Source organism: Medicago sativa, chromosome 7, assembly GCF_051527215.1.
Source record: "Medicago sativa cultivar Bolivia chromosome 7, Bolivia_mono, whole genome shotgun sequence".
Classification (NCBI taxonomy): Eukaryota; Viridiplantae; Streptophyta; class Magnoliopsida; order Fabales; family Fabaceae; genus Medicago; species Medicago sativa.
The window spans coordinates 74,388,209-74,415,984 of record NC_140755.1 but is presented as its reverse complement, the minus strand read 5'-3'; the positions used below and the strand labels follow the sequence as shown (position 1 = coordinate 74,415,984).

The 27,776-nt window shown below is 34.1% G+C and overlaps 3 protein-coding genes across 17 annotated transcripts; 1 reads left to right on the top strand and 2 right to left on the bottom strand.

The window, feature by feature from the left end:
- The first annotated feature begins 7,355 nt into the window (after positions 1-7,355).
- LOC146908403 (putative inactive receptor kinase At5g58300) lies at positions 7,356-10,096 on the top strand. Its single transcript, XM_085723229.1, has 2 exons — positions 7,356-9,204; positions 9,337-10,096. The coding sequence occupies exons 1-2, from the start codon at positions 7,941-7,943 to the stop codon at positions 9,906-9,908; spliced, it is 1,836 nt and encodes a 611-aa protein (XP_085579355.1). The 5' UTR covers positions 7,356-7,940; the 3' UTR covers positions 9,909-10,096.
- Positions 10,097-10,758: 662 nt separating this feature from the next.
- Positions 10,759-19,283, bottom strand: LOC146908402 (uncharacterized). 8 transcript variants are annotated; one of them, XM_085723211.1, is made up of 24 exons: positions 19,105-19,283; positions 17,799-18,809; positions 17,250-17,312; positions 17,100-17,162; positions 16,947-17,009; positions 16,777-16,839; positions 16,614-16,676; positions 16,467-16,529; positions 16,339-16,401; positions 16,139-16,201; positions 15,572-15,634; positions 15,310-15,372; positions 15,165-15,206; positions 14,951-14,992; positions 14,716-14,778; positions 14,397-14,438; positions 14,151-14,213; positions 13,977-14,039; positions 13,813-13,875; positions 13,598-13,660; positions 12,808-12,867; positions 12,133-12,270; positions 11,714-11,812; positions 10,759-11,560 (listed from the first exon to the last, which is right to left on the bottom strand). In XM_085723211.1, the coding sequence occupies exons 2-24, from the start codon at positions 18,765-18,767 to the stop codon at positions 11,120-11,122; spliced, it is 2,778 nt and encodes a 925-aa protein (XP_085579337.1). In that variant the 5' UTR covers positions 18,768-18,809; positions 19,105-19,283; the 3' UTR covers positions 10,759-11,119. The 8 variants fall into 8 exon arrangements, with proteins under 8 accessions (XP_085579337.1, XP_085579338.1, XP_085579342.1 ...); XM_085723212.1 differs by having other exon boundaries at positions 17,799-18,806; XM_085723216.1 differs by lacking the exon at positions 14,397-14,438.
- Positions 19,284-21,888: 2,605 nt separating this feature from the next.
- Positions 21,889-26,733, bottom strand: LOC146908401 (uncharacterized). 8 transcript variants are annotated; one of them, XM_085723225.1, is made up of 10 exons: positions 26,699-26,733; positions 26,203-26,608; positions 24,931-24,993; positions 24,780-24,842; positions 24,626-24,688; positions 24,498-24,560; positions 24,341-24,403; positions 23,441-23,503; positions 23,056-23,161; positions 21,889-22,965 (listed from the first exon to the last, which is right to left on the bottom strand). In XM_085723225.1, exons 2-10 carry the CDS (start codon positions 26,563-26,565, stop codon positions 22,046-22,048), a joined length of 1,767 nt encoding a protein of 588 aa, XP_085579351.1. In that variant the 5' UTR covers positions 26,566-26,608; positions 26,699-26,733; the 3' UTR covers positions 21,889-22,045. The 8 variants fall into 8 exon arrangements, with proteins under 8 accessions (XP_085579351.1, XP_085579347.1, XP_085579354.1 ...); XM_085723221.1 differs by having other exon boundaries at positions 21,889-23,161; positions 26,203-26,613; XM_085723228.1 differs by having other exon boundaries at positions 21,889-23,161; positions 26,214-26,613.
- Between the last annotated feature and the right edge of the window lie 1,043 nt (positions 26,734-27,776).

Below are 27,776 nucleotides of genomic sequence, written 5' to 3'. Positions count from 1 at the left end.
TTTCATATTGGCTAAATTACTCTCCTCTTCCAAAAAATGCTTGAATTCTGCACTTCCCTCCTATGATATCAAATTACATTTTAGTCCATTTTAACAATAATGCATCTTTGAAGCAATACTTCTATTACTGTTTGCTTTCAATATAATTGGCGAGTAATTTTGAGCACTTTTTGGAGTGTAGTTTAAGTTTCTCTTATGAAAGAATAGTAGTACTTATAGTTGTTAGTAGTTTTTAATTGTTTTTGTAAATTATTTCAAAAAATTATGTTTTTAAAAAATGATTTTACAACTTCAATTGTTTTGTAAGTATATTAATTTTTGTCTTAATCCTCTGATTTCTAGGAAAAGGAGACTGTTGTAATTCGGTCGGAAGGTAAATTATTACTTATGAATAATTGTTTCGGATTTAGAGTTTGAATTCGATTTAGCCACATGCTAAAACAATTGTGAGTAACACTTACATTTGAATGTACAAAAGCATGTCCACACAATATTTTACTAAATCATATTTGTCTAATGCTTTAGATGCTTCTTAAGGCAGGAGTCTAATCAAATTTATGCATTTCACTATCAAGTTTTTTGTTGGAGAAATTAGTTAGACTCTGATAAGTTAAAAGGGAGGGAGAAAATGAGGGAGAGAATCAAAACAAGAATGAGGAAGTTTCTAGCAAAAAAGGGAGTGTAAAATGTAATTTCCTTTATAAATAAATATAGACCATAAAATATGAATTAATTCATTTGTTTTTGAATTCTTAGTTAGAGGACCAAAAATGATTATCAAAAAGGACAATTGCTCAATGCGTTCTTTGGATTGCTCAACTTCTGAAATAAGTTGATCGGATATATGAACAAACAAAATCGATCAGATCGTATCTCTTGATAGATTATATGCGATTGAAAGTTACGTTTTGATAAATCGAAGAACTTAGTATCAATCGGAAGTTACGCTCCTGATATGATTGTATTTGTATCCATGCAATCCCATATTTGGGAAGGGAAATTTTTTTAACAAAAAAGAGGTAGGTGGAATAACAAAAATGGGGACATGTCAATACTATAGAGCAAATTATAGAGCATTGTTACCATGTGTTGTTGCCCTTAAAGGCAAAAATTCTGATTGAAGATGTGTTTGTTGTCCAATATATGTCGGTGTTCCACATCAACATAACATCAATACATACAATTATATGCATTACAAAAATAAAAAACAATTATATGCAATTAATTTCCTAAAATTATTACCGGTGTATTAGCATCGAATTCATATGTCTATTGAGTGTTTCATAGTTTAGCATGAAATTTTCGTAAAAAAAAAAAAAAAATATTTAGCATAAAATATAACATAAATACTATTTGTAATAAATATGATCATATCACAAAGACTATTGTGCATTGACTTTCGTATTTGTCTGGTAGTTCTTCTTTGTAAATTAAGCATTTAATTCAACAACAATTTCACTGCCTCTTAACTGTAAGTGTAACTCAAAACAGATAGTAGGCTGAAATTTGCTGTTGACACATACCATATGGCTGGGACACACATGTAAATGACCTTTTTGCCCCCTCGGCAGTTAACTGCCGAGGAATTTGAAATCCGGCTGCAGTTAACTGCCGAGGAATTCCTCGGTAGTTAACTGCCGAGGATTATGTTTCTTCAGATGAAACAGGAAACCTGCTCCCCCTACACACTATTTTCTCATCACCTTCATACCACTCCAATCCACCCCAAAATCTAAAATTTTTTTCATCAAATCTTGCTCCAAAATGATTCAAGCATCAAGCATAGGATGATTCAACACACTTTTGACGTAAAAAAACAGGTATTGTGCATTTTATTCGGTTTATTTTTTGGTATTTTTTGGATATGTCAGGGTAGTTTTACAACGTCAGCTACGTAACACTGTCATGGGGAATATCGGCAGTTTACTGCCGAGGAAATCCTCGGTACCTTACTGCCGAGGAAAACCTCGGTAGTTAACTACCGAGGAACTCTTGGGAAAAATTTTCAGGACGAAAAAATGGCAGCTACTGCCATTTTTTCAATTTTTTTTTTTTTTTTTTGTTTTTTTTGTTTTGGTTCATTATGACATTGATGTTTATGCATTAGTAAGTTGTTAATTTATATTTTTGTGTTGTTTAATTATAGTAATGACCGAGAACGCGGAAGATGTTTCGGGAGAGACAAAACGTAATTTTGTCCAAATTTCCGGAGATGTCAAACCGCCTAAGGTTGAAGTCAAACCAAACATTGATGGAGCTTCCGTCCATGTTGAAGCTTCTAAATATGTTAGCCCCGGTGTCGTCCCACTTCAAGCCCACGAAGTTGACACGGCTAGGTTTTTTTCTGACGACATTAAGTTTCAAGATAGAGAAGAATTGCTTGGGTGGGTACGTTGTCAAGCAAACAAGGCGGGATTTACAATTGTTACACAAAGATCAAGCTTGATCCATCCAATATTGCGCCTAGTGTGTGAAAGGAGTGGAGCTCACAAAGTGCCTAAAAAAAAACCGAAGCATGCGACAACGGGCTCAAGAAAATGCGGGTGCTTGTTCATGATTAGTGGATATCAAAGTACGCAAACAAAGGAATGGGGATTGAACATTCTTAATGGAGTTCACAACCATGCGATGGAGCCGGCTTTAGAAGGACACATTCTTGCCGGTAGATTAAAGGAGGATGACAAGAAGATTGTACATGACTTGACCAAGAGCAAGGTGCTTCCAAGAAATATTTTGATACACTTGAAGAACAAAAGACCACATTGCATGACAAATGTGAAGCAAGTGTACAATGAACGTCAAAAAATATGGAAGGCAAATAGAGGTGACAAGAAGCCGTTGCAATATCTAATCTCGAAGTTGGAGGAGCACAACTATACTTATTACTCAAGAACACATGGTGAAAGTAATACAATCGAAGATATCTTTTGGGCTCATCCAACATCCGTTAAGTTGTTTAACAATTTTCCAACGGTTTTGGTTATGGACTCCACCTACAAAACCAACTTGTATAAGATGCCAATGTTTGAGGTAGTTGGGGTAACTTCGACCGATTTGACATATTCGGTTGGGTTTGGATTCTTGATGCATGAGAAAGAGGAAAACTTTGTTTGGGTTTTAAAAATGTTGCGTAAACTTCTTACTTCAAAGATGAATATGCCTAAGGTGATTGTTACCGACAGAGATGGGTCTTTGATGAAAGCGGTTGGAATTGTTTTCCCGGAAAGTTATGGTATGAATTGTTACTTTCATGTGCAAGCAAATGTTAAACAAAGGTGCGTCTTAGATTGTAAATATCCTATGGGAAAAAAGGATGGGAAAGAGGTGAGTAATCGCGATGTTGTCAAGAAGATCATGAGGGCATGGAAAGATATGGTTGAATCGTCCACTCAAGAGTTATATGCAAATGCATTAGTGGAGTTCCAAGATGCTTGTAGTGATTTCCCACCTTTCCTAGCCTATGCCATGACCACCTTGAATGAAGTGAAGGAGAAAATAGTGAGGGTATGGACAGACCGTGTGTTGCATCTTGGTTGTAGATCCACCAATAGGGTAGAATCGGCTCATGCTTTGGTGAAGAAATATTTAGACAATAGTGTGGGTGATTTGGGTACTTGTTGGGAGAAAATACATAACATGTTGTTGCTTCAACACACTGCGATACAAACAGCCTTTGGTCAAAGCGTTACCGTGTTGGAACATAGATTCAAAGATGTCACTTTGTACTCCGGCTTAGGTGGTCATGTGTCTAGATATGCTTTGGACAACATTGCTATGGAAGAGTCACGTTGTAGGGAAACGTTGTGCATGAACAAGGAAATTTGTGGTTGTGTTCAAAGGACATCTTATGGCTTACCATGTGCATGCGAAATTGCAACTAAACTCCTTGAAGAAAAGCCAATTTTATTGGATGAGATACACCACCATTGGCAAAGGTTACGCATGGGAGAAGAAAGTAATGAACTTGGTTTTTCGGTGGATGATGAGTTGAAGGGTATTGTAGAACGTCTCAAGAAACTCCCTTTCCAAATGAAGCTTGAAGTCAAGGAGGCTTTGCGGCAATTGGCATTTCCTGAAACCACCATGATGTCTCCACCACCACAAAAAGCAACAACCAAGGGAGCCAAGAAAAAAGTGGACATTGCGAGGTCTAAAGGAAGAATTACATCCACTAGCCGGATCCCTTCTTCTTGGGAGGTTGTTGATTCCCAAAATCCGGATAGTCAACCGTCACCATCACCAACAACATCATCATATAAAAGGAAAAAAGGTGCTCGTCTTGGTAAAGCACCAATTTCCCCACTTCCACCACCTTCTCGATATCCAAAGCCTAAGGCTATCCCGGTTATGAGGCCTATTGATTATATGCCACGCTTCATGCTTCCATTTATTGAAAAAGTGGTGGATGTTATTGGCGATGGACATTGTGGATTCCGGGCTATAGCCGAGTTCATGGGCTTAACCGAACAAAATCATCTCATGATTCGTACACATCTTATTCAAGAATTGAAAGATCATAGAGATGATTATGTTGAAGTATTTGCGGGTGAGGATCGTTATAACTACATTTTAAATGGCTTACATCCTCCCGCAAATACAAAAAGTTGTGCACATCTTGTTGATAAGTGGTTGACTTTTCCGGACATGGGGCACATTGTTGCCAATTATTACAAAAGGTGTGTGGTTGTGTTGACAAATCTTGAAGTTGGTAACTCAGAATCTTTTTTCCCACTAAGAGGGCCACCACCGCCGGGCAAGCAAAAAACTCCCATCATGTGTCTTGGGGTAATTCCTAATCACTTTGTGCTTATTTACTTGAGGAATGGTTGTCCACTACCTCCATCATCTACGGAGTGGCACAATCACAAGAAACAAGATGCGGTGACTTGGGAAGATGAGTATTTGGATCAACATGAGTTGTTCCGAAAGCTCATGGCTATTGAAAGTGGAAACAAACCGCCAAAACCACAAAAGGAATCAAACAAAGCGGCGCCTATTTTGTTGGACACTCCCGAAAAACCAAAGCAACAATTTGAAGTTATTGCGGAAGATGAGGAAGATTTTATGTCACTTGATCTTCTCCAATCACTTGGCAATTAACAAGGGATTTTTTTGTCGGTGTTAGTCCTTTTTTTTGGTAGAAATTACACCGACGTATATTTTGGGGTCAAAATTGTAATGCCAATTTTTTGTGGTCAATATATAAGTAACATTATGTAATTTATATTGATATATATGATAACATGACTTTTATTGACTTGAAACTAGTGCAATACTTATTTATAGCTTATTAATGTTTACGCATTTGATTTATTCGTTATTACATTCCATTTAATTTTGTTCTAATCTATGATTATTTTGTTAAAGCTTTTGTCAAGTGAAACATGTCAGAGGTTGCAAGAATTGAAGGTCGTGTTAGGTATTGCGCGTTTAAAAAGACGGTTAAGGTTATGATAACACCGACGGACTCTATTGATGATTTGAAGACACAACTTAACACTTATTTTGAGCATCTTGGTGAAAATCAATATACACGTCACTTGTCTGCTCTAATGCCAATGATAGACCTAGGAGAAGATAGAGATGAATTCGCATGGAAAACGGCAAGCTATATGCCTTGGCTTATTAAAGACGATAGCGACGTCGGATTTATGTTTAGGAATATGGTGGAAAATAATGTATTATATATATATGTTCGTTCCATATGCAATTGTAATGAATGTAAGTAGGGATTTAATTTAATGATGTGTAATGATGTGTAATGACTTGTAATGTGTTGTTTGATTATGGACACTATGTTCCGTTTTGATGAATTTCAAACTTTTGTGTGGTTTGAACCAAATGTCGGTTTGATTTAATTATGGACATATGTAAAAGATATTGTATTTTTCTTGTTTATGACCGAGTTTCATTGTTGTATAATTTGAATTGCATATGGAAATGCTCTGGTAAAATTACAGGTAAAAACTGGCCGAAAAATGGCTTGGAAATGCTTAGCATTAATGCAGAACCTGCTGTCTGCATAAATGCTTTCCTCGGCAGTTAACTACCGAGGAATTCCTCGGCAGTTAACTGCAGCCGGATTTCAAATTCCTCGGCAGTTAACTGCCGAGGGGGCAAAAGCGTATTTTACATGTGTGTCCCAGCCTTCTCTAATGTGTGAACAGCAATTTTCTTAATGCAGAACCTGCTGTCTGCATAAATGCTTTCCTCGGCAGTTAACTACCGAGGAATTCCTCGGCAGTTAACTGCAGCCGGATTTCAAATTCCTCGGCAGTTAACTGCCGAGGGGGCAAAAGCGTATTTTACATGTGTGTCCCAGCCTTCTCTAATGTGTGAACAGCAATTTTCTAGTAGGCTAGTAGCATAAGGGTAAATCTTCTTTTGAAACAGATATGGACCACAAAGATTGAAAACTAATGGTTTGCAGGCTTAGACTTTAGTCGTGGTCCTTTCTAGAGTGGGACAAGACCTTAATACACACATCATTTTCACTTCAACAAGGCAAATGCTATTTTACGTTATGATATATCAAAATCGCAAATTATGAATATTTGTCCCTTGATTAGTGACAATCGTCCCATTTTCATTTCCAAGTATAGTAGCCTTGATCCCTTCCAAATGCCCCATTTAATTCAAAATTGGTATCCAAGGGACATAAAAGAGAAATTAACTAAATTGATGATTTATTAAATATTAATCACGTATATAATTTAGTATAATTTATACACAACCTATACAGATTAATTACACTCCATTTTTTTAAGGGTCCTGCTAACCGGTGCCCCCGGGGCACTGGTTAAGCATACGATAAAAGAGAATTATTATCATAAAAGAAAATTGTTTTTGACTTTATTATAAATTAATTACACAATTTCAATGCATTAACTACTATATAATTTCCTTTTCATAACCTTAACCAGTGCCCTGGGGCCTCGGTTAGCATTTCCCTTTTTTTAATATTTAGTAATGGGGATGAATGAAGTAAATTAAATTTTGTAGTGACCAATTCATTAAGAAGATGGGAAACGGCAAGGAACCCATACCATTCCTTTCATCGAGATCTGCATTCACAAATGCAACATATAGCTATCATTCAATTTTCAAATATTTTTCCTTTCTTTTTAATCTGATAGTATGTCTAATTCATCCATGTCCACAACAAATATTAATCATAAATTATGGTTTAATATGTATCCCATAGGTTGGCCTGTTCGATGAGAAAGAAGTCGTGTAGTTTAAGCTGAGTGTACTAAGCTTACTTCAACGTTGAATGCCTGTCTCCTAAATCTTAAACAACCATAATTTCACATGATATGTTTGTTATTTTTACATATATTAAAAAAATTATATAGAATGGAATTTGACTCGGATATCTTGAAGGTATCAAGTATGAGTCTTGTGAATGAAAAAAAAAGTATGGTCGTGAGTCATTCAGATTCTCTAATACAGATTAGTCATCATTAAAGTCGGTGAATACTTCGCATCAATAAAATGGTTAAAAAAACATATAAGAAAATTTTGTGTGTATATAGTCGTAGTCAACTCTAAAATTACAAAACAAATCAGTAATATTAATTGAAAATATATTTATTTAAGAGACAATTTTTTTAAAAAAGAAACTTATATATATTTAGGGATAGTAATATGCGTGATGAAGTTATGTGTATACTATAGTGCTTTTAATTAAGCTTTTCTTTCTCTATGGTTGTGTGTTCCTGAAGTTATGCCGTTAAAGATTGTCCTTGCTTCCTCTTGGCCGTTGCCACCACCAATCACTAAGCCAACATTGCTTTAACAAAAATTAACTTTTTCTTTCTCACAATCACTTATATTCATTTACATTACTTGCACACTGCTTAACTCTCCCTTCCATTTACAACTTCCTTACCCTTTCTCATTTTTTTTCAAGGTATTACAAATTTTCTTACTACTACTTGATGATGCCACAATTCTTCTTTGTGACTATACAAATTTTCTTACTACTACTTGTGTTTCCTCAAACTAAATCTGATTTAAATTCAGAAAAGCAAGCACTACTTGATTTTATTACTGCATTACATCATGGAGGAAAACTCAATTGGAGTTCTAATACCTCAATATGCACTTCTTGGGTGGGAGTTAAATGCAATCCTAATGGCTCACATGTTCATTCTGTGAGGCTTCCGGGCGTTGGTTTGCGCGGTTCTCTCCCGGAAAACACCCTTGGTAAGCTACACGGCCTTACGAGTCTCAGTCTTAGGTCTAACAGCTTGTTTGGGAACCTTCCAAGTGATATATTTTTCATTCCTTCTCTAAGATTTATATATCTTCAACATAACAACTTTTCAGGTCATATTCCTAACTATTTGCCACCTCATCTTTTATTTCTTGATTTGTCATATAACTCTTTCACTGGAAAAATTCCAAGTATAATCCAAAACTTGACATATCTAATAGGATTAAATCTTCAAAATAACTCTCTTATAGGACCTATTCCTTATGTTGTTGACCTTCCTAATCTTAAGAATTTGGATTTGAGCTTCAACTATTTAAATGGTGCAATTCCTTTAGGGCTTCATAAGTTTGATGCATCCTCATTTAAGGGGAATTTAGGGTTATGTGGTGCACCTTTGAAACAATGTTCTTTAGCTTCTTCCCCTACTACTATTTTGTCTCCACTAATAGTCTCACAAAAAGTACCTAGTGATACCTCAAGCAAGAAATTGAGTACATGGGAGAAAATTGTTATTGCTTTGGGAGTCTTTGCAGTAGTGCTTCTTCTAGTTCTTGTAGCAATGTTCTGCTGTTTCAAGAAAAGAGTAGGTGAGCAAAATATAGCACTTAAAGAGAAGGGAGAGAAGCTTATGGAGGAATTTGGAAGTGGTGTGCAAGAAAATGGGAGAAACAGGCTAACATTTTTTGAAGGCTGTGCTTATAATTTTGATCTTGATGATTTGTTAAGAGCCTCAGCTGAAGTGCTTGGTAAGGGAAGTTGTGGAACAACTTACAAAGCCATTCTAGAAGAGGGGACCATAGTGGTTGTGAAGAGGTTAAAAGAAGTGACAGTTGGGAAAAAAGAATTTGAACAGCAAATGGAGATTGTTCAAAGGCTTGATCACCGTCCAAATGTGGTTCCATCTCGTGCTTACTATTATTCCAAGGATGAAAAATTAGTAGTTTATGACTACTTCACATCTGGCAGCTTTTCCAAGTTATTGCATGGTAATTTCTCTCATTTTCAACTTTTTTTGTGAGATTGAATAGTTTTATAATGTATGATTAGACATGGTTATATGTATTGCCATTTGCTGGTTATTTTATTCTCTTACTATATCATATGAAAAATGATGACAGGAACAAGTGAAACTGGACGAATTCAACTAGATTGGGATTCCAGATTGAAGATCATGGCTGGAGCTGCTAAGGGCATTGCCCATATCCACTCAGCCAATGGAAGGAAACATGTCCATGGCAATATAAAAGCATCCAATGTGCTTCTCTCAATAGATCTTCAAGGCTGCATATCAGATTTCGGCTTAACACCTCTTACAAGTTTATGTGTCTCACCCAAAAGTCCTCCAGGCTACCGAGCACCAGAAGTGAACGAAAGCAGAAAATATACTCAAAAGTCTGATGTATACAGCTTTGGTGTTCTTCTTCTTGAGACACTGACAGGGAAAACACCAGTTCAGTACTCAGGGCATGATGATGTGGTTGATCTTCCAAAATGGGTGCAATCTGTTGTTAGAGAGGAATGGACTGCCGAGGTGTTTGATCTTGATCTAATGAGATATTCAAACATTGAAGAAGAATTGGTGCAGATGTTACAATTGGCAATGGCATGTGTAGCAGAGATGCCTGACACAAGACCTTCAATGGAGGAAGTTGTTAGGATGATTGAAGACATAAGGGCATCCATTTATTAATACCAGTCAACAGAGGACAAGCTCAAATCCATTGCCATGTTTGAATAGTGCTTAGTCAAGATTGATTTAGGTCTTAAGCATCAAAGAAAAACGTCAATGTTTAAGCATCTTGCCATTTTCTTTTACCTTCACATACAATCTTATTTTGATGTTAATAATGGAGAAAAGACTATATTTTTTGTGCTTCATCTCAGTAATATAAACACAGAAGTGGAAGATTTTTACATTTTATCAAAAAGCCTGTCGTCACAAGACTAATGGCCAGGACAATACATCAATCACCAAAATGAATGATTAAACCATAAGACACGATATCACAATAAAATGAAAAAAAATCATAGGATATTACATAGCATAAGCTTTGTTTGTAGTCACCATCTATCAAATGTGTTTGGCAGAGCTTATTTATAGTTTAGTCGAACTTATAACAAATACTCCCTCCGTTTCAAAATGAGTGTCGCTTTAGCTAAAAAAAATTGTTTCAAAATGAATGTCGCTTTCGGTTTTCAATGCAATAATAACTTTTTCTTTTCAATTGTACCCTTCAATTAATGTTATGTTACACTACTTCCAAAGTATTATTTTTTCTTTAATGAAAAACAAACCAATAGTTGATTAGGATAATTTGGTAAAATTGCTATGACATTTGACTACTTTATTTCATTCCTTAATTTGTGTGCAATTGGCTAAAGCGACACTCATTTTGAAACGGAGGGAGTACTTGCGTAAATACTTGAGAGTTTATAAAAATTCTTTTCAGCATATTTCAGTAAACTTAGCTTATTACAATGACTTATAACTTATTTAAAAACAGTTCAACAACATTCTCTCATTATAAAAATAACTTATATATGAACACTTCTATGATAAACATTTATTCAAAAAGAGCTCAATTAAATGTATATCCAAACACAACCTGAATTCTTACCAAATGCACCCTAGTCTTGCTCATTATGCCAATTTTCAAATGTATGATTTCCAACTATGAAGGCATTTTGAAGTGAAGAACATTCGAACATCAACCTCTATACTGCTTCCCAGTATGCCAGTACAATATATCCTAATGTTCAAAGAGTTGGCATACAGATACTAAAATGGGACCCAATTTGCCCCAGCCTATATTTGTATTTCTGACTAGTGTAAGTGAGGTTACTGTATGTTATGTACTGCCATACAAAAATGATAATTGTCTGTTTCACCCACTATTAAAATCAATTACTGGTGTTTGAGGAGTTTTGGCTAACCAAATCAGCACCACTAACATACTTAGCAAAAAATGATATCAGACGAAATGGAGCACCGATAAGAGGAGCATCTGTTATTGGAACAGCGTCATCATTCTCCACATTCTTGGTATCTTGCAGCTGTAGATCTCTTGCATCATTATCATCCAGTGGAATTTGAACAATTTCTTCAATATCATCTGGTACCAGCTGTAGATCTCTTGCATGCTCGGCATGAATAGAGTCAATATTATCATTCACCACCAAAGTCTTTTCCAATGAATCCAACTCCGGCGCAGATATAGACGTAACCTCAGATGATTCGGGTTCAGATGGTTTAACAAATTCAGTCAAACCATCAGGTCCAGTAACTTCAGAAAGTTTGATTTCCGTGTCTGGTCGATCCAGCTCAACACATAGCATGTGGACCTGAGGATATAAATGGCTTAACTTAAGAACACATAACACTATCTACAAAATCTAACTAAACCAATCTTAAATCTACAATACAACAGAGAAAATAAAAAAAATAAAAAAAATTCAGTAAGTCATTACAAACCATCAAGAACCCTGCATATTTACCTTCTCAACAAGTTCAGCATTTTCGGCCATCAATTTTTCCACCAACATATAGGCCTCTTCAATTTGAGATTTCAACTTCTCATTTTCCAAAGCGCAGTCCTGTCCATCATTAAGCACAATATTGTCATAGGCAACATAAAACGCAAGGAAGAAGTTCATAACATGTATCTCATGTCCCTCACTTTCGGAAATTATGATAAGCTGCAGAACTAAGATGCAACTAATAACATTCATGGAAAGCTAGACGACAGTCCACCACTGAAAATTTGAGTATATCACAAGTTACTAATAAAATGTCTCGTTTCCAAAGTCATATCTTGATCCTTTCCTTCTTTTAAAGATGCCAAGAAAATGTGTATTTTTCTATGAATATGAATATTTACTGTAGATTTTAAACATAAAAGATAACACAAACAAACCTTTGCAGAAGCATCCTGTGAAGCGGAAGAGCTACTATTTTCAAGATTCTGGATTGTTGAATGAAGACCAGACACATTTTCCCTCAATTGCTGGTTTTCTAGCAAAAGATTATTCTTGGACTCTTCCAACTCTGCCACCTGCCAAGCTTTGTTTTTAATTTCCATATCAGAAATTAACACGTGTTTGTAATAAAATGGACATGACCAAATAACAATATGTGAGGGTAATTCATCAAGCCAATGTTTATGAAATAATAGAAGTCGAAGAAAAGAAAACGTAACAGCCAAAATGAAGGTATTAATGAATCGGTTTTCGGTACCAAAACAACCAAAAAGTCATAGTCTGAACTGTTACAGAAGTTATCCAAAATGTCTAATTAAGTAAAATTACAGAGGAAATATTCATGTTAGTCATTCACCGACACAGGGGAACCTGCTTTAGTGCTCATAAAACTATTCAAACAAGTTATGGCTCACTTGCAATAGCAGTCCATTCTATATGTATTGTTAGTGACCTGACTCCAAAACTGAACACTACAAGATGATGTTTCAAAGATAATGATGAGGAAATTTAAGGATAACGATACCTGGAAATAATAATCCATAATACTTTCTAAGATTTTTCAATATAAAATATTCATGTATAATTACTTGTATATACATTATGTACAATACCTGCCCTTGTAGCATACCGATGCTTCCATTCAGATTTGAAATAAGTTCTTTAGTTGAGTTCTGCAAATAAAACACAAAATATTCCTCTTGTAAGGGACAAAATCACAAGAAATAGAACACATATTTAGCACTCTTCGGCTTATTCTATGCAAGTCTATGTGGGTATACCATATACATAAGTCTATGTGAGTCTACACGAGTTTACACAAACAATTTTATAGTAACTCAATTTTTATAACTAGAGCTATAAACTCAGATGTTTATGAGTTAACTCGAGAAGTTCACAACCATGAGTAGAGTAGAGTCAACCAAGTAGATTGAGGGGGGAAAATACTAAACTTGAAGTTCAAAGAATGGGATACCAAGAAGCATCAACTCCTTTGCATCCTTCTCTCTACATATTCCCTTTAATTTCTCTCCCAAGTTTTTGTTCTGTTGACAACCCCGGAGAGGTCCTTGTTGGCAAACATCATTTTCTTATATCCCTTTGATCTCATTTCACACCTTGCCTTGAATCTAGACACTTGCTATCGGGGAATTTCAGACCATGACAACAAATTGTATTGAGCCTCTTGGAGTGTTTTGAAAATTGGGCTAGTGTAATGTTTTTATTTATTTTTTTCAGAAGAATTTATTTTATCTTATATTTCATTACACTTTTTATTTATGCTTTAGACAGTCATGATTGGATGCTTATAATTGCTAATCTGTTATACAAAAGTTAAGGATGTTGACTAAGCAAACAATATATTCAATACAATAACACATTGGAGAGTAGACAAGTTATTACCTCTTTCTCAACAAATGAACTCAAATCACTCTCCACATGAATTATATTTTGCTCTAAACCGTCCTGTAAAATAGTGTATATTGGATTTAGAATTAAAACTAAACTTTCACTAACCCAAGAAACAGGAATAGTATGAAAGGCCATCAGAAGAGGGGATTCAGCTAAGGCTAAATAAGCAATAAATGTAGGAAATAAGTTGAAGAAGTAGTTCTGACCACTTTTAGGCTCAAAATGTTCTTTTCATTCAGCAACTGATTGGTTTTTTCAACAAATCCAGTCTGCATAAGATATAGTATTGAATATGAAATATATTGATTAATAATTTTTCAAACTTAACCCTCCTAATTTGTTTAAGAGGGAAAAATGTTAAGTCATGTACCTCTTTTTGAAGTAAGGAATTGTTCTCACTCTGCAATTGTGCTATTCTCATTTCCAAACCAGTCTGTAGACAATCAAGTTAAATATACCACCAGTCAGTAGCTAAACTTATATATGGATAAATATAATTAAATAATGCACAAGAGCCATCTCATTCATCAAAAACTGTTATTACCTCTTTCTCACTAAAGGAACTCAGACTGCTCTCTAGAATATTTAATTTTTGCTCTAAACCCTCCTGTTCAACAATCAATGGCAGATTTTTAGAATTTAAATTACAATTCTGTTAACAGAAAAGGAAAAGAAAAAAAGAAAAAACATTATTCTTATATTGGCAGCTACGAGGGATGAAATCAGCCAAGGTTAAAGAAGCATTGAATGAAGGAAATTGCAAAGTTGATGAAGCTAGGCGCAGTACTACCTTTTCTTTCAGTAACGGATCGGTTTTTTCCACCGATCCAGCCTGCATATGATATAATATAAAAAATTAAACATCTTGATAAAAATATCTCCAAAATTTACCAGTCAGTGGCTAATATAAATACAAGGATGAAAAATTTAATTCACACACATTAATCAGAATTTGTTCTATTCAAATCCAATTACTTCTTTATAAAAATATCCGGTCCAAATTGGGTGCGGACTATGCCTAAAGTACTATACGAAATTTTAAGGTCACAAATTAAGTAGGCAAAATATACTTGATGCAATAACACACGGGAGAATTGACAAGTTAGTACCTCTTTCTCACTAAAGGAACTCAAATTGCTCTCCAGAATATATACTTTCTGCTCTAAACCCTCCTGTGGAACAATGTATAGCAGATTTAGAATTTAAATCACTATTTTCCATTAACAGAAAAATATCAAAATTATTCTTAATAATAAGCAGCTAAGAGTGGGTGAAATCAGATATGGTTAAATAAGCAGTGAATTAAGGAAATTGCAAAGTTGATGTAACTAGGCTCAAAACTACCTTTTCATTCAATAACATATTGACTTTTTCTACCAATCCAGCCTGCATATATGATATAGTTGCTGAATATTAAACATCTTGATAAACAATATCCACAAATAAATGCTACTAAATATTATTCTTATATAAACAGCTAGAAGGGGAAACCATCTAAGGTTATATAAACGGTGAAAGAAGGAATTTGCAAAGTTGATGAAGCTAGGCTCGAAACTACCTTTTCATTCAGTAACAGAGTTGTTTTTTCCGCCAACCCAGCCTGCATAAGATATAATATTAAATATTAAACATCTAGACAAACAATATCTACAACAAATGCTCCTAAATAATGAAAAAGAATATATGTATGTATTTACACTCACCTCTTTTTGAAGTAAAGAATTATTCTCATTCTGCAATTGTGCAATTCTCACCTCTAGATCAGTCTGCAGAGAATCCAGTTAAATATGCTAGTTAATAAATAAACATATGTAAGAAAAATATAATTCAAATAATTGGTGTTTCTTGTAGCTTCCTTATAGAGCATTTTCGTTTCAAATTTATATCAGCAAAATCGATCTTCCCCAAACATAATGTAAGAGTCATCCACACATTCACCAAAACTGTTGATTCAAATTTAATTACCTGCTTTTGTTTCTGCAATTTATTTTCACTTTGTAATTTATTGATAATCTCTTCCATGGTAATCTGTAAAAGAAAGGCAAAACAAATGGCAAGAAATGGAGAAAGTTAGAAATAATTATAAAGCTCAATTTTAGTCATTTTTTCCATGATTTCCTTCAAGACTGCTATTAAGAAAAGGCTTAATAGCAGTTTTCGCCCCCTAACTTTGACGAAGTTGCGATTTTGACCCCCTAAGAAAAAAAACTACAAAACCGCCCCCTAAGTTTTGCAACTGTAGCAGTTTTGGCCCCCAAGGCCAAAAAAAATAAATAAATAAATAACACGTGGCACCTCACTTAGGGTGCCATATCAGCGTAGACCGAGTCAAAATTGGCTTTAGGGGCCAAAACTGCCACAGGTGCAAATCTTAGGGGGCAGTTTTGTAGTTTTTTTTCTTAGGGGGCCAAAATCGCAACTTTGGGAAAGTTAGGGGGCTAAAACTGCTATTAAGCCTTAAGAAAATAAATATAAAGTTGCAAAATAAGCAGTAAAACAAATACCTCACTGATAAAACTTACAATACACTACCTCTTTATGAATGTGTTTATCAACTTCTTCTTTCAATTTTGCAATTGTCTCCTCTGCTTTGGCCTGCATAACGACGGGATATGTGCATTCATATTCATACTGAAGAATATTTATGAAATAAGCATGTAAATAATAAATGAAATAAGCATGTAAATAACAAATGAAATAAATCTGGTAGATTAAGTTTAAAATAAAACTACCTCTTTCTGAATGTAGACTTCATTTTCTTCTTCCAAATTTCTTATTGTCTCTTTTGAAGTGGCCTATTTTGAGTAATGACATACGTTAAAACAAAGATATTTCTTGGACAAAATTTAAAATATATTACCTCTTTCTGCATGTGAATATCATTTTCCTTATTCAACTTTCTAATTGTATCTTCTAATATGACCTGTGGAATGATAGGTTATACATGATATAAAAAATAGAAACATAAGGGCTCCAACAAAGGACATATTTTTACATAGAACCCTACCTCTTTCTTAACATGCATATCAATTTCTTTTCTCAATTTTCTGATACTCTCTTCTAGTGCAACCTGTGGAAAGATAGACTATATGCGTTGAGAGAAAGTTGCAAGCTATATAAATTAGTAAAATAGAATGAATGTCACTCAGTAAAAATGTAAAATATATCACCTCCTTTTGCACATGCATGTCCTTTTGTTCTTCCAATTTTCTGACAGTCTCTTCAGATATGGTCTGTAGAATGATGGAACATTAAGGCCAAAACATAAGTCATAGCCTCACCCTTTCAAAAAAAAAAAAAAAATCATAGCCTCATATGTATTTCTCAGATAAAACATTACCTCTTTCAGAATGTGCATATTATTATCTTCGTTCAGCTTCCTGATTGTCTCTTCTGACATGACCTTTGTATCGATACACAGTACATATTACAAAAACATTGAGACATGATAAAACAAAGGAAAAGGACATAGGTTTCTTAGAAAAAATATTACCCCTTTAAGAATGTGTGTATCAATTTCTTCTTTCAATTTATGGATGGTCTCTTCTGATATGGTCTGCGGAGAGATATCCCGTACAAGTTACAAAATCATTGAATTATAGGTTCTAAAGCAAATGACATAATTTCTTCAGTAAAATATTACCTCTCTCTGAATAAGCATAGCATTTTCTTCTTTTAATTTTCTAATTGTTTCATCTGATATGTCCTGTCGAAAGAAAGCATATGCTTACTGAAAATTTGAAAGTATTAAACATGGCAACAAATTCTTTAGGACATCTTCAACAAATTCTATTTGTTAATATCACTTTCATCACCCGATTTTTTAATTTCATTTAGCTTGGCAATGAAATCAGGTCTACAAACACTCACAACTCAAACAAGAGCCATCGAGAGAACAAGAGAGATCCCTTTTTTATGAATTTGTTTGTATAACAAGGGAGATTCATTTTTTTTGGACATATATAGCATGCACACAAACCTAGAAAAACTATATAGAGAATGATTTAGGAAATAATAAGTCCAAACTAATTTTCTCGATTTCAAAGAAAAATGATAACAATACCAAGGAAAAACACAGTCCCCTTCATTAACCAACATTTGAAATATATGACTAGAGTCATGACTTATTAGCATAAAACGCTATTGCACTAAAATTTGGTGAAAATCTATACTGGTTGAAAAGAAAACTTACACATTCTTTACCATTTGGCAGATGTCCATTGGAATCCATGTTAGCACTTAGCCCGTCAGCCGACTCCATTGGTTGAGCAGACTCGCCCTCTCCACTTTTCACCAAATTCAAATCTCTGATTGGAACTTCCACGTCTCCATTCCAATCCACAGTCACACTTTGCTTATCAGTTGTCCCCAAAAGCTGAGTGGGCTCATCCTTAGCATCATTCATCAGATTCTGATCCCTAGTACCTATTTCTCCATTCCCAATCGAATTTGTCGCAGTCTCGGAAATACTAGCATAACCGTCGTTAGCATTATTCACAAGATTTAGATCCCTGGTTGAAGTTTCTCCGTACCCATTTGAATTTACCGCAACCTCAGAAAGATTAATTTGTTCATCCTTAGTATCATTCACCAGATTATGACCTCTGTTACCTATTTCTCCATCTATGATCGAACTTACTGCAGCCTGAGAAAGATTAGCCTCAAAAAGATTAACTTGTTCACCCTTAGCATTAGTCAGGGAATTATGATCCACGGTACCAGGTTCTCCATCCACAATCAAATTTTCCGCAGTATCGGAAAGAATAGCATGCTCATACTTAACATTATTCATTAGATTTTGATCCCGGGCGCCTGTCTCTCCATGTACAATCGAATTTTCTGAAACCTCGGAAGGATTAGCATCCTCATCCTTACCATTACTCACCAGTTTTTGACCCCTGGTACGTGATTCTCCATCCTCGGTAGAATTTGGCACAGCCTCAGAAATACTAACTTGCTCATCCTTAGCACCATTCACCAGATTATGATCCCCGTTACCTGTTTCACCACCCCGAATCGAATTTTTCGCAGTCTCGGAAAGACTGGCATGCTCATCCTTACCATTAGTAATAGCTGTTTCTCCAACCCCGATATCCACATTATTCTTATTTTGCTTGTTCTTTTTCTTCTTATTTTTTCTCCGTTTCTTATCATCCTCCATCTACCCAGCAACAATTTCTATTCAAACTTCTAATAAGCACTACTCAAACACACAAACACAAACAAAAACAAGTATAAAAATGAGAACTTTAAGGTTCAAAATTCACAAATGATAAAACCCAATAATGGCAACTAAAAAAACCAAAGACCCAGATACAAAATCAATCATGATTCATTATATTTCAACACAAAAACACCAATTTCGAAGTAACTAAATAATGGGCATTACGAAATCTTAAATTTAGGATAAAAAAGTTAACAAATTTGTGGAAATTTGAAGAAAATAATAAAGAAGAAAGTGGAAAATGCAAATGACGATTTGATGAGAAAATGCTTACAGAGAGAGAGAATCTGGAAAGTGTTGATAAGTTAGCGTAATGTGGAAAATGGAAGTTATTTTGTGTGAAAATGGGAGTTAGAGTGAGTGAGAAGCGATTTTGTTAGAAAAGCGATTTTGATGGAACTTTTACGTTTTGTTTATGTAATGTAATGTGTTCATGACACCTTTCATCAAATCGACCGGCTTTTACGGTTCCTACTCCATTTGTCTATGTACTTCTCTCTACTAGATTACTTTTTTTTTTTTTAATTGAATATCTTGAGCGTAAGTGTATAGACTAATCTTTCAAAGATATGACAATAATATACTCCCTCCGTTTCAAAATATAAACAAAATTCACTTTTTAGGTTCATTCATTTAATGATGTATGGTGTTCATAATATGGACCACATACATCATTAAATGAATGAACCTAAAAAACGAATTTTGCTTATATTTTGAAACGGAGGGAGTAGTAAAAGTATTCCTATCAACAAATTTAATATTATTGTATTTTAAAGGTGGATTTGAATTTATAACTTTGGATTAACTTTAAAAAGATAACTTATTATTTCATCCAAAATGGTTACTTGAAGGGAAATATGAATAGCAAAAATGATGAATGGAAATAAATTTATACACATGTTTAAAATAATTCCTTTATTTTTTTTAAGGAATGTTTAAAACAATTCCTAAATTGTAAATGTTAGTCCAAGTAATCTTTTTATTGATATTTGTAGGAACTATATTAATATTATTTTGATTTTTTCTAGTGATGTATTTGATTAAAAAGTTAACATTTTTATGGATCATTTTGAAATATTGATTATATGTTAAACTATATTGACATGATTATATTGGGATATATTCTCACAAAACAATTATTTATGCGATTCTTGCATAAAAAATAAAATTTATTGATGTGATTCTATAACATTATAAACTAAATTGAGTATTTACTAGATTATAGTTGATATTTTTGTGTGCTAATTAAGAATAGGTATATTCGTCCTCGTGAGCTTAGCTCAGTTGGCATGGACAATGCATAATATATGCAAGGTTCGGGGTTCGAATCCCGGCCACCACCAAAAAAAAGAATAGGTATATTCCTCTAAAAAAAGGGTATGTTATGTACTCTAAAGTAAATAATTATTCATTTTAAAGGAATCAAATACTTTCTTTTTAAAAGGTATTTTTTTATATAACTTAGACCTGAATCCATCATTATTATTGGATGTAATTTTTAAATATCAAATCAAATGTTATTCAATTTAATTAATAGTCAATCGGCAAAAAAAAAGAAGCTATTTTTAATTATTTTTGACAAGGAAAGCTATATTAAATTATATTGCAGTTCCAACCTCCATTTCAACAAGGATGTCGATGAAAGTTGCAACTGCATTTGTAGAAGGATCATCATAAAAAGGAAATTGTTTTCATTGGTTGAAAGAGACTAAATCAAGGTTGGGTGAAATTCAATTGCGGAGGTCCTTTCATGATTCTAAGGGAAGATGGCTTGAGGGGTTTAGTCTCAAGATTGGAGCATGTAATGCCCTGCATGCGGAGATGTGGGGCATGTATTTGGGGTAGACATGACTTTGAGAGAATGTGTATCTCATCTAATTATAGAGAGTGACTCAAAGGTTCTAGCCGATATGGTCGCTAACAAGTGCAAATCCAATGAGAACATCCCCTCGTTAATTCAGCGTAATCAAAATTTTCTTCGGAGGGACAACATACACAAGTTATTTATATTTGGCGTGAAGACAACAAAAGTGCTGACTGGATGACAAACTTTAGTCTTTGTATATATTATTGGAATCTTCTTGTTTTGGAGTCCGCTCCTAAAGATCTTCAGAGTCTTACTATTTTTTACGACATTTTCAAGGCTTACATGTTTAGAAACCTGTGCTTTTAACTTCTTAATTTTCTTTTGGGCCACTGGCCCTCTATTGTACCCAAAAAAAAATTATATTGTAGTTTAAACACTTTTTATATATATATTTTGAAATAAAATTTTAAGCTAAGCATGTATTATGAAGGGTTACGTATCATATTACTCATAGATGAGTCTTGTGGAGAATTTGGAAGAAATGATTGTAATTACTGAGGTTGTTTTTTCTTCAAAAAAAATTACTGAGGTTGTTTCTTTCCAGATTAAATGTTTGCATGCTGGCAGGTTTTCACAATGGTGTAATATTAAATGTTATCAATGGTAGATATTTGAAACTTTCTGAACTTGTTGTGTGCAAAACATTAACAGAAGAAATTGATTCTAGACTTTGCTTTCAATACATTTCAAGGGCCAATACTCATTCTCCCACCCTGTGTTAGAGCATGGTAGGAAGAAATTGAAACTTACTTTCCACCTTTTTTTTAAAACAAAGTTTAATGATTATAAGGAGTAGAGAAATGATATTTGTACAAACTATTTTCTAACAACTTTTTGACAACTTTCTCTCTCATACTCACATCATGTTTTTATTCTCTCTCTTACTTTTTCTCTCTATTGTTTTTGACCAATCAAATGAAAGAAAAACAAAGTTGTCGTCAATAAAGTTGTTCCAAAGAGTTGTACAAATATCATTACTCGAAGGAGTAATAGACCTTAAACAAGTTGAGTTGTTGAGACAAACACCTTATCAAGGAATTTGTAAAACAAAATCCAAATTTCCCACGGGAGAGAAAAGAGTGCAAAGGGAAACATGATAAAAACAAAACAAAGAGAGTAAGATCGTATTCATATTCATAATAAAAATGTGAAGCATAGTATTTCTGGATCATATTCATAATGGAGCAGAGATTACCATGGTCAGGCACATTAATACACCAGCCAAGTTAAATTAATTCATTGCAAATAAAGAAAGAGGGAATAGTTGTTTAACAAAAGCAATGAAACCTGCAGTGTAATGAAAGTACAAATTGTTCTGATAAAATCTAAGTTAATTTAAAGGGTTAAATTATATAGATTTTGAAAGGAAACAAGCTTGAATGTTGGCCCAGTCTTCAGCTAAAGAGGCTTTCTTGGCAAGAGCAAAGTGATAGACAGGTTCAATGGATGACATCTTGGTCATGAGACTCGCACCTTTCGGAAATTCCTCATTGATTTTGGACTCAATGTCTTTGCCAGATGCTGCATTGATATCCATTTCAGTCAATACTGTAGCTAGTTCCTTTTCTGCTTCTTGAAGATCATGTTGAAGACCATTAATGCGATTAGTGATTTGCTGTTTTCTCTGGTTGAGTTCCTCGTGCTTGTCATTCACATCTGTTCGACGTTGTATCAACTCTTGAATACACCCAAGAACTACTTGTTGTTCTTGATGCACATCATGATAGGTGGATAGGGCAAGTTTGATGTTTGGGAAGTCACTTTCAAAACGACCAACAACCATCTGAACTGCAGAAAAGGTTCCAAAATCAACAGGGCTGAGATGGTCTTTGATTTCATCTAAATATTTCAACAATGAAGATATTTCCCCAACAACACCGGTGGTGGACATGATTGAGTCAAGATCCTTGCCCACCAAGACTTTCAATTCTTGCATAACTTCTGAAATCTTTTGGACATTCGGGTTTTGAGAAAGAGCACTAGAGGATAGAGCAGAAATTGGTGAGCTCAAGTGAACAGAGGCAGCGAGTCTTGACGAAAGTTCTTCTAGTTGGTCATTTGAATAAATGCTCCTACTGACAGTATCTGTGTCAGCCTCTTTAGTTTCTTTCGCATCAGAAGCAGTAACTTCTTTGTCATCAGGCTCCGTGGTTGAGACAATTTCTGCCTCTACTATCAAATTGTCTTCGACAACCAAAGCCATAGGGCGAGATGTTTGGGGAAGAATATCATTTTCCACAGACAATTGCATGTTTCCAGTTTCAATTTCTGTGGCAGTTTGGGAAATGTCAACTTCATCATCCTTCAATTGATTACCCTCTATCAAGATAGAGGATTGAGAAGGCAAAGACACAGTACCTTGTTGAATTGACGTTTGTTTTGGAGAAGGCTCAACTCGATCACTAGTGGGAAAGATGATTTCTGGAATATCCTTGGGAGTTTCAGAGGATAATTGCAACACCGTCTGCAAAAGGAGACATGCAGTGAGGGCAATTACAAGTAAAGAAAGAGAGGAATTGAGAGCCCAATAAATTAATGCCTTTGGGAAATACAATTCAAATAGTGTTTTGGAGGATTAGCTTATTTTTAGGAAATAATAATTGGGGTTTATTGGAGCTTCCTTATACAGTGTTTTCTTCTTCTTTTAAAGCGAGCTTTATTTCACCAAAACCGATCTTCCCTAATACATGATGTAAGAGCCATTGACACATTCATCAGAACTGTTCAATTTAAATTTAATTACCTGCTTTTGTTTCTGCAATTCATTTTCAGTTTGTAAATTATTGATAATCTCTTCCAGGGCAACCTGTGAAAGAAATGCAAAACACACGGTGGATGTTTAAAATAAGATTAAATCCATGTAAATATCATATCATATCTTGTAAATAGGGATAGAATACTTTGTAGTTATCATTTTTATTGCTTTTAAGCCTATGTAATAAAACCTCGTCGTGTAGTTTAAACACAACGTTTCACCATACGCTGCTCTCTATTTCTCTCATTCAACACGGTATCAAAGCATATCCAAGATTCTTTGGGCCACCGATTATCAAACGATCGCTATCGGGACCCTTGGGGTCACTAATAGAGGACATGCTCAGATAGTTGTTTATCCATATGCCGACTGAGCAGGCTCACCCAACGATGGGCGATCAACTTCTGGGTATTGTGTACTTGTTGGAGGTAACTTAATGTCATGGAAGAGTACATAGTGTGGTTGCAAGATTCAGTACTGAAGTTGAATACAGGGTCGTTGCATTAGTGACCTGTGAGCTCATTTAAACAATTACTTAGAGCAATTACTTAAGAGTTTAAGTTTTAAAAAGACAACGCAAATGACACTAATATGTGATAATCAAGCGGCATTTCATATTGCCTCTGGTCTGTTTTTTCATGAGAGAAACAAGCATATTGATTATTGAGATAGACGGTCACTTAAAATAATATTTTATTAGTAGAATATATTTACACATTTTGAAATATCATAGTTTATTTGCATGTGAATACTGAATATCATTTTCCTTATTCAATTTTCTAATTGTATCTTCTAATATGACCTGTGAAACGAAGGGCTGTACATGTTATAAAAAAAATGAGACATAAGGGCTAAAACAAAGGACATATATTTTATATAAAATACTACCTCATTCTTAATATGCATATCAAGTTCTTTCTTCAATTTTCTGATATTCTCTTCTAATGCAACCTGAGGAAAGATATATGTGTTGAAAGAGAGTTGCAAGCTATAAACTATAAGGAAGAAAAAGAAGAATGTCACTGATAAATTTAAAATATATCACCTCCTTTTGCACATGCATGTTCGTCTGTTCATTCAATTTTCTGATTGTCTCTTCAGATTTAGCCTGTCGAATGATGGAACATTACTGCCAAAACGCAAGTCATAGGTATTTCAAAGATAAAATATTACCTCTTTCTGAATGTGCACATGATTTTCTTCGTTCAGCTTCCTGATTATCTTTAGCGACGTGACCTTTGTAAGTTGTAACGACACAGAGTATATATTATAAAAACATTAAGACATGATAAAACAAATGACAGATATTTGTTAGATAAAATATTACCTCTTTACGGATGTGTGTATCAATTTCTTCTGTCAATATCTGGATGGTCTTTTCTGATATGTTCTGCAGAGCAATATGCAGTATAAGTTGCAAAATAATTTAAGCATAGGTTCTAAGACAAAGGACTTGAATTTCTTCAGTAGAATGTTACCTCTTTCTGAATGAGCCTAGCATTTTCTTCTTTTAATTTTCTAATTGTTTCGTCTGATATGTCCTGTCAAAAGAAAGCATATACACGCATTGATAATTTTGAAAGTATTAGACATGCCAACATATAATATTGTTAAAAAAATAAAGTTTTAAGACATCTTTAACAAATTCTGTTTGTGAATATCACTTTCATTTCTCAATTTGTTAAAAAAACCTTTTGACACGGTGTTGGAACCCAATAATTGGATTTAAAAGAAATAATACTTTTGATTAAGAAATAAGAAAAAACAAGAGAGCGAGCTCTCCTACACTGGTTATAAAACCAATTACAACTAAGATATACGCCAAAGATCCTTTCCTAAGGGTAGAAGGTTATATTTATAGACCTTCTGTTACAAAGAGACATTGATAATGGGTAAGGATCCATAGCAACTAACCAATAACAGAAAATACAACAAAAAACAGAACTGAAATAGAAATCTAACGAACAACCTTAACTTTAGCTAACTACCTTGCTAACTAAATAGATAACTATTTAATTACTCTAACAACTGATAACTACTTTGACTACTCTAGTTTCCCTTTATTCTATAATCCTATCACATAGCCTGTCAAAAGGTAATTTCATTAGTTTGGCAATGCACTCATCCACAAACACTCAACTCAAACAAGAGACAGAGAGAATAAGGGAGATCCAAGCTTGTATGAACTTGTTTGCATAACAAGGGAGGTCCAATTTTTTGGCCATACATAGCTTGCACAATAAGTCAGACAAACCTAGAAAAAAACTATATACAAAATGAATTAGGAAATAATAAGTTCAAACAAAATTTCTCAATTTCAAAGAAAAGTGATTATGTGCACGTTAGGTTCTGAGTTGACAAAAATTGATTTTGAGTGAATTGATTATGGCTAAAAGTGGGTTGAAGGTAAAGTGATTTATGGTTGGATACATTTACGTAAATGTGAGTTGAATAATAAACTTGAGCGTTAAAGTCAATTCTAGAATCAAAAGCTCCAATTTCTAACTTCAAGTATAATCAATACTTGAGGTAAAATCAATTATACTCGAGAGCAACCAAACATGTAAGAGTCAATTCTACACCTCTAGAATCAAATTCGGCCCCTCTAAAAGTGAAACCGGAGACATACACATAGCTAGGGAAAAGTAGTTCCCTCCATGAATCAACATTTGAAGTCGTGACTCATGAGCATAAAACACTATTACACTAAAAAAACTGCGAAAGTCTATATTGGTTGGAGGAAAACATACACATTTTTTACCATTTGGCAGATGTCCATTGAAATTCACATTCAGATCTTTGTTTGGGACCTCTGCATCCCAATTCCAATCACAATCCCAATCCTCACTCACACTTTGCCCATGAGTTGTCCTCAAAAACTCAGCAGAATCCTCTTTACCGTTATTCACCTGATTTTGATCTCTGATTGAACTTTCTCCATCCCCGTTTGAATTCACCACATCCTCTGAAATATTAGCATGCTCGTCCTTAGCATCATTCACTAGAAGATTATGATCCCTAATAACTGTTTCTCCAACCCTAATATCGACATTATTCTTGTTTTGCTTGTTCTTTTTCTTCTTGTTTTTTCTCCTTTTCTTATCATCCTCCATCCCACCCTGCAAAAAATTCTAATCCAACTTCAAATATGCACTCCTTCACTATTCAAACACAAACGAAAACAAAAATAAAAATGAGAACTTTAAGATTCAAAATTCACAAATGATAAAGTAATTAAATGCTTACCAAGAGAATCCGGAGAGATTGTTGGTGTTGGCGATGAATGAAACGGTGAAGGGTGTTGGAGTTATAGTGAGTGTGAAGAGATTTTTTGTTAAAAAATAAATGTTTTTTTGGTTTGATTATGATGAATTTTCACGTTTTGTGTAATGAAAGTGTTCATCACATCTTCCATAAAATCCAACGGCTTATACAGTCTCTTTTGTCCTTACTCTATTATGGACTTCTTTCTACTGGATTACTTCAAATTTAATGTTTTTTTTTTTTTAGTTTTTTTTGTTGGTGACCGGAGTTAGAACCTCGGACCTTACATATATTATGCATTGTCCTTACCAGCTGAGCTAAGCTCACGAGGACAATTTTTTTTACTTAATATATTCGATGTGTAATCGTACACATTAATCTTTCATTTAAATAAAACTTTCATGTATGACAAAATTTTTGTTCAAAGGATTTAATATTGCTGTATTTTTTATGTTAGATTAAACTAAAGGATATCTTATCATTCATCATAGTGTTTTTTGGTTTGGGTCATTTCAACAGTTTGGAAATGTGAATAGCAAAAAAAAAAAAGGCTAACTGGTGTCTCTAAGACAAATATTCCTCCGTCTCAAAATAGGTGTCCTTTTTTCTAAAAAAAAGTTGTCTTAAATTATTTGTCATTTTTATAATACGGATACAACATTTATTACTTTTTTCATTAACATACCATTATTTATTGTATTTCAATCATCTATAATTATTTCAGTAACTATAATTAATAAGAGTGTTTTAATAAATAATACACATTTTGCCATTAAAATCAATATTATTAAATTTTCAAAGTGATAATATCAATCACTTCACACTGCTGCAGTGTTGATTTCAATATTGATAGTTATCGTAGGGTTCCTATAGCTATAAGATGCAAATGCTTTGAGTTCTGCCACCTTGTGCTCCGATTTCTGCATCACAACTCTTTCAAACTTTCCGTTTGTTAATTCTTTCCATACATTTCTCTTGGTTGCACAGATCTGCGTTTCAGACACACGTTTATGTATATTTATACTGTATATAAAGAAAACATCTTTCAACTCTTTTGGGC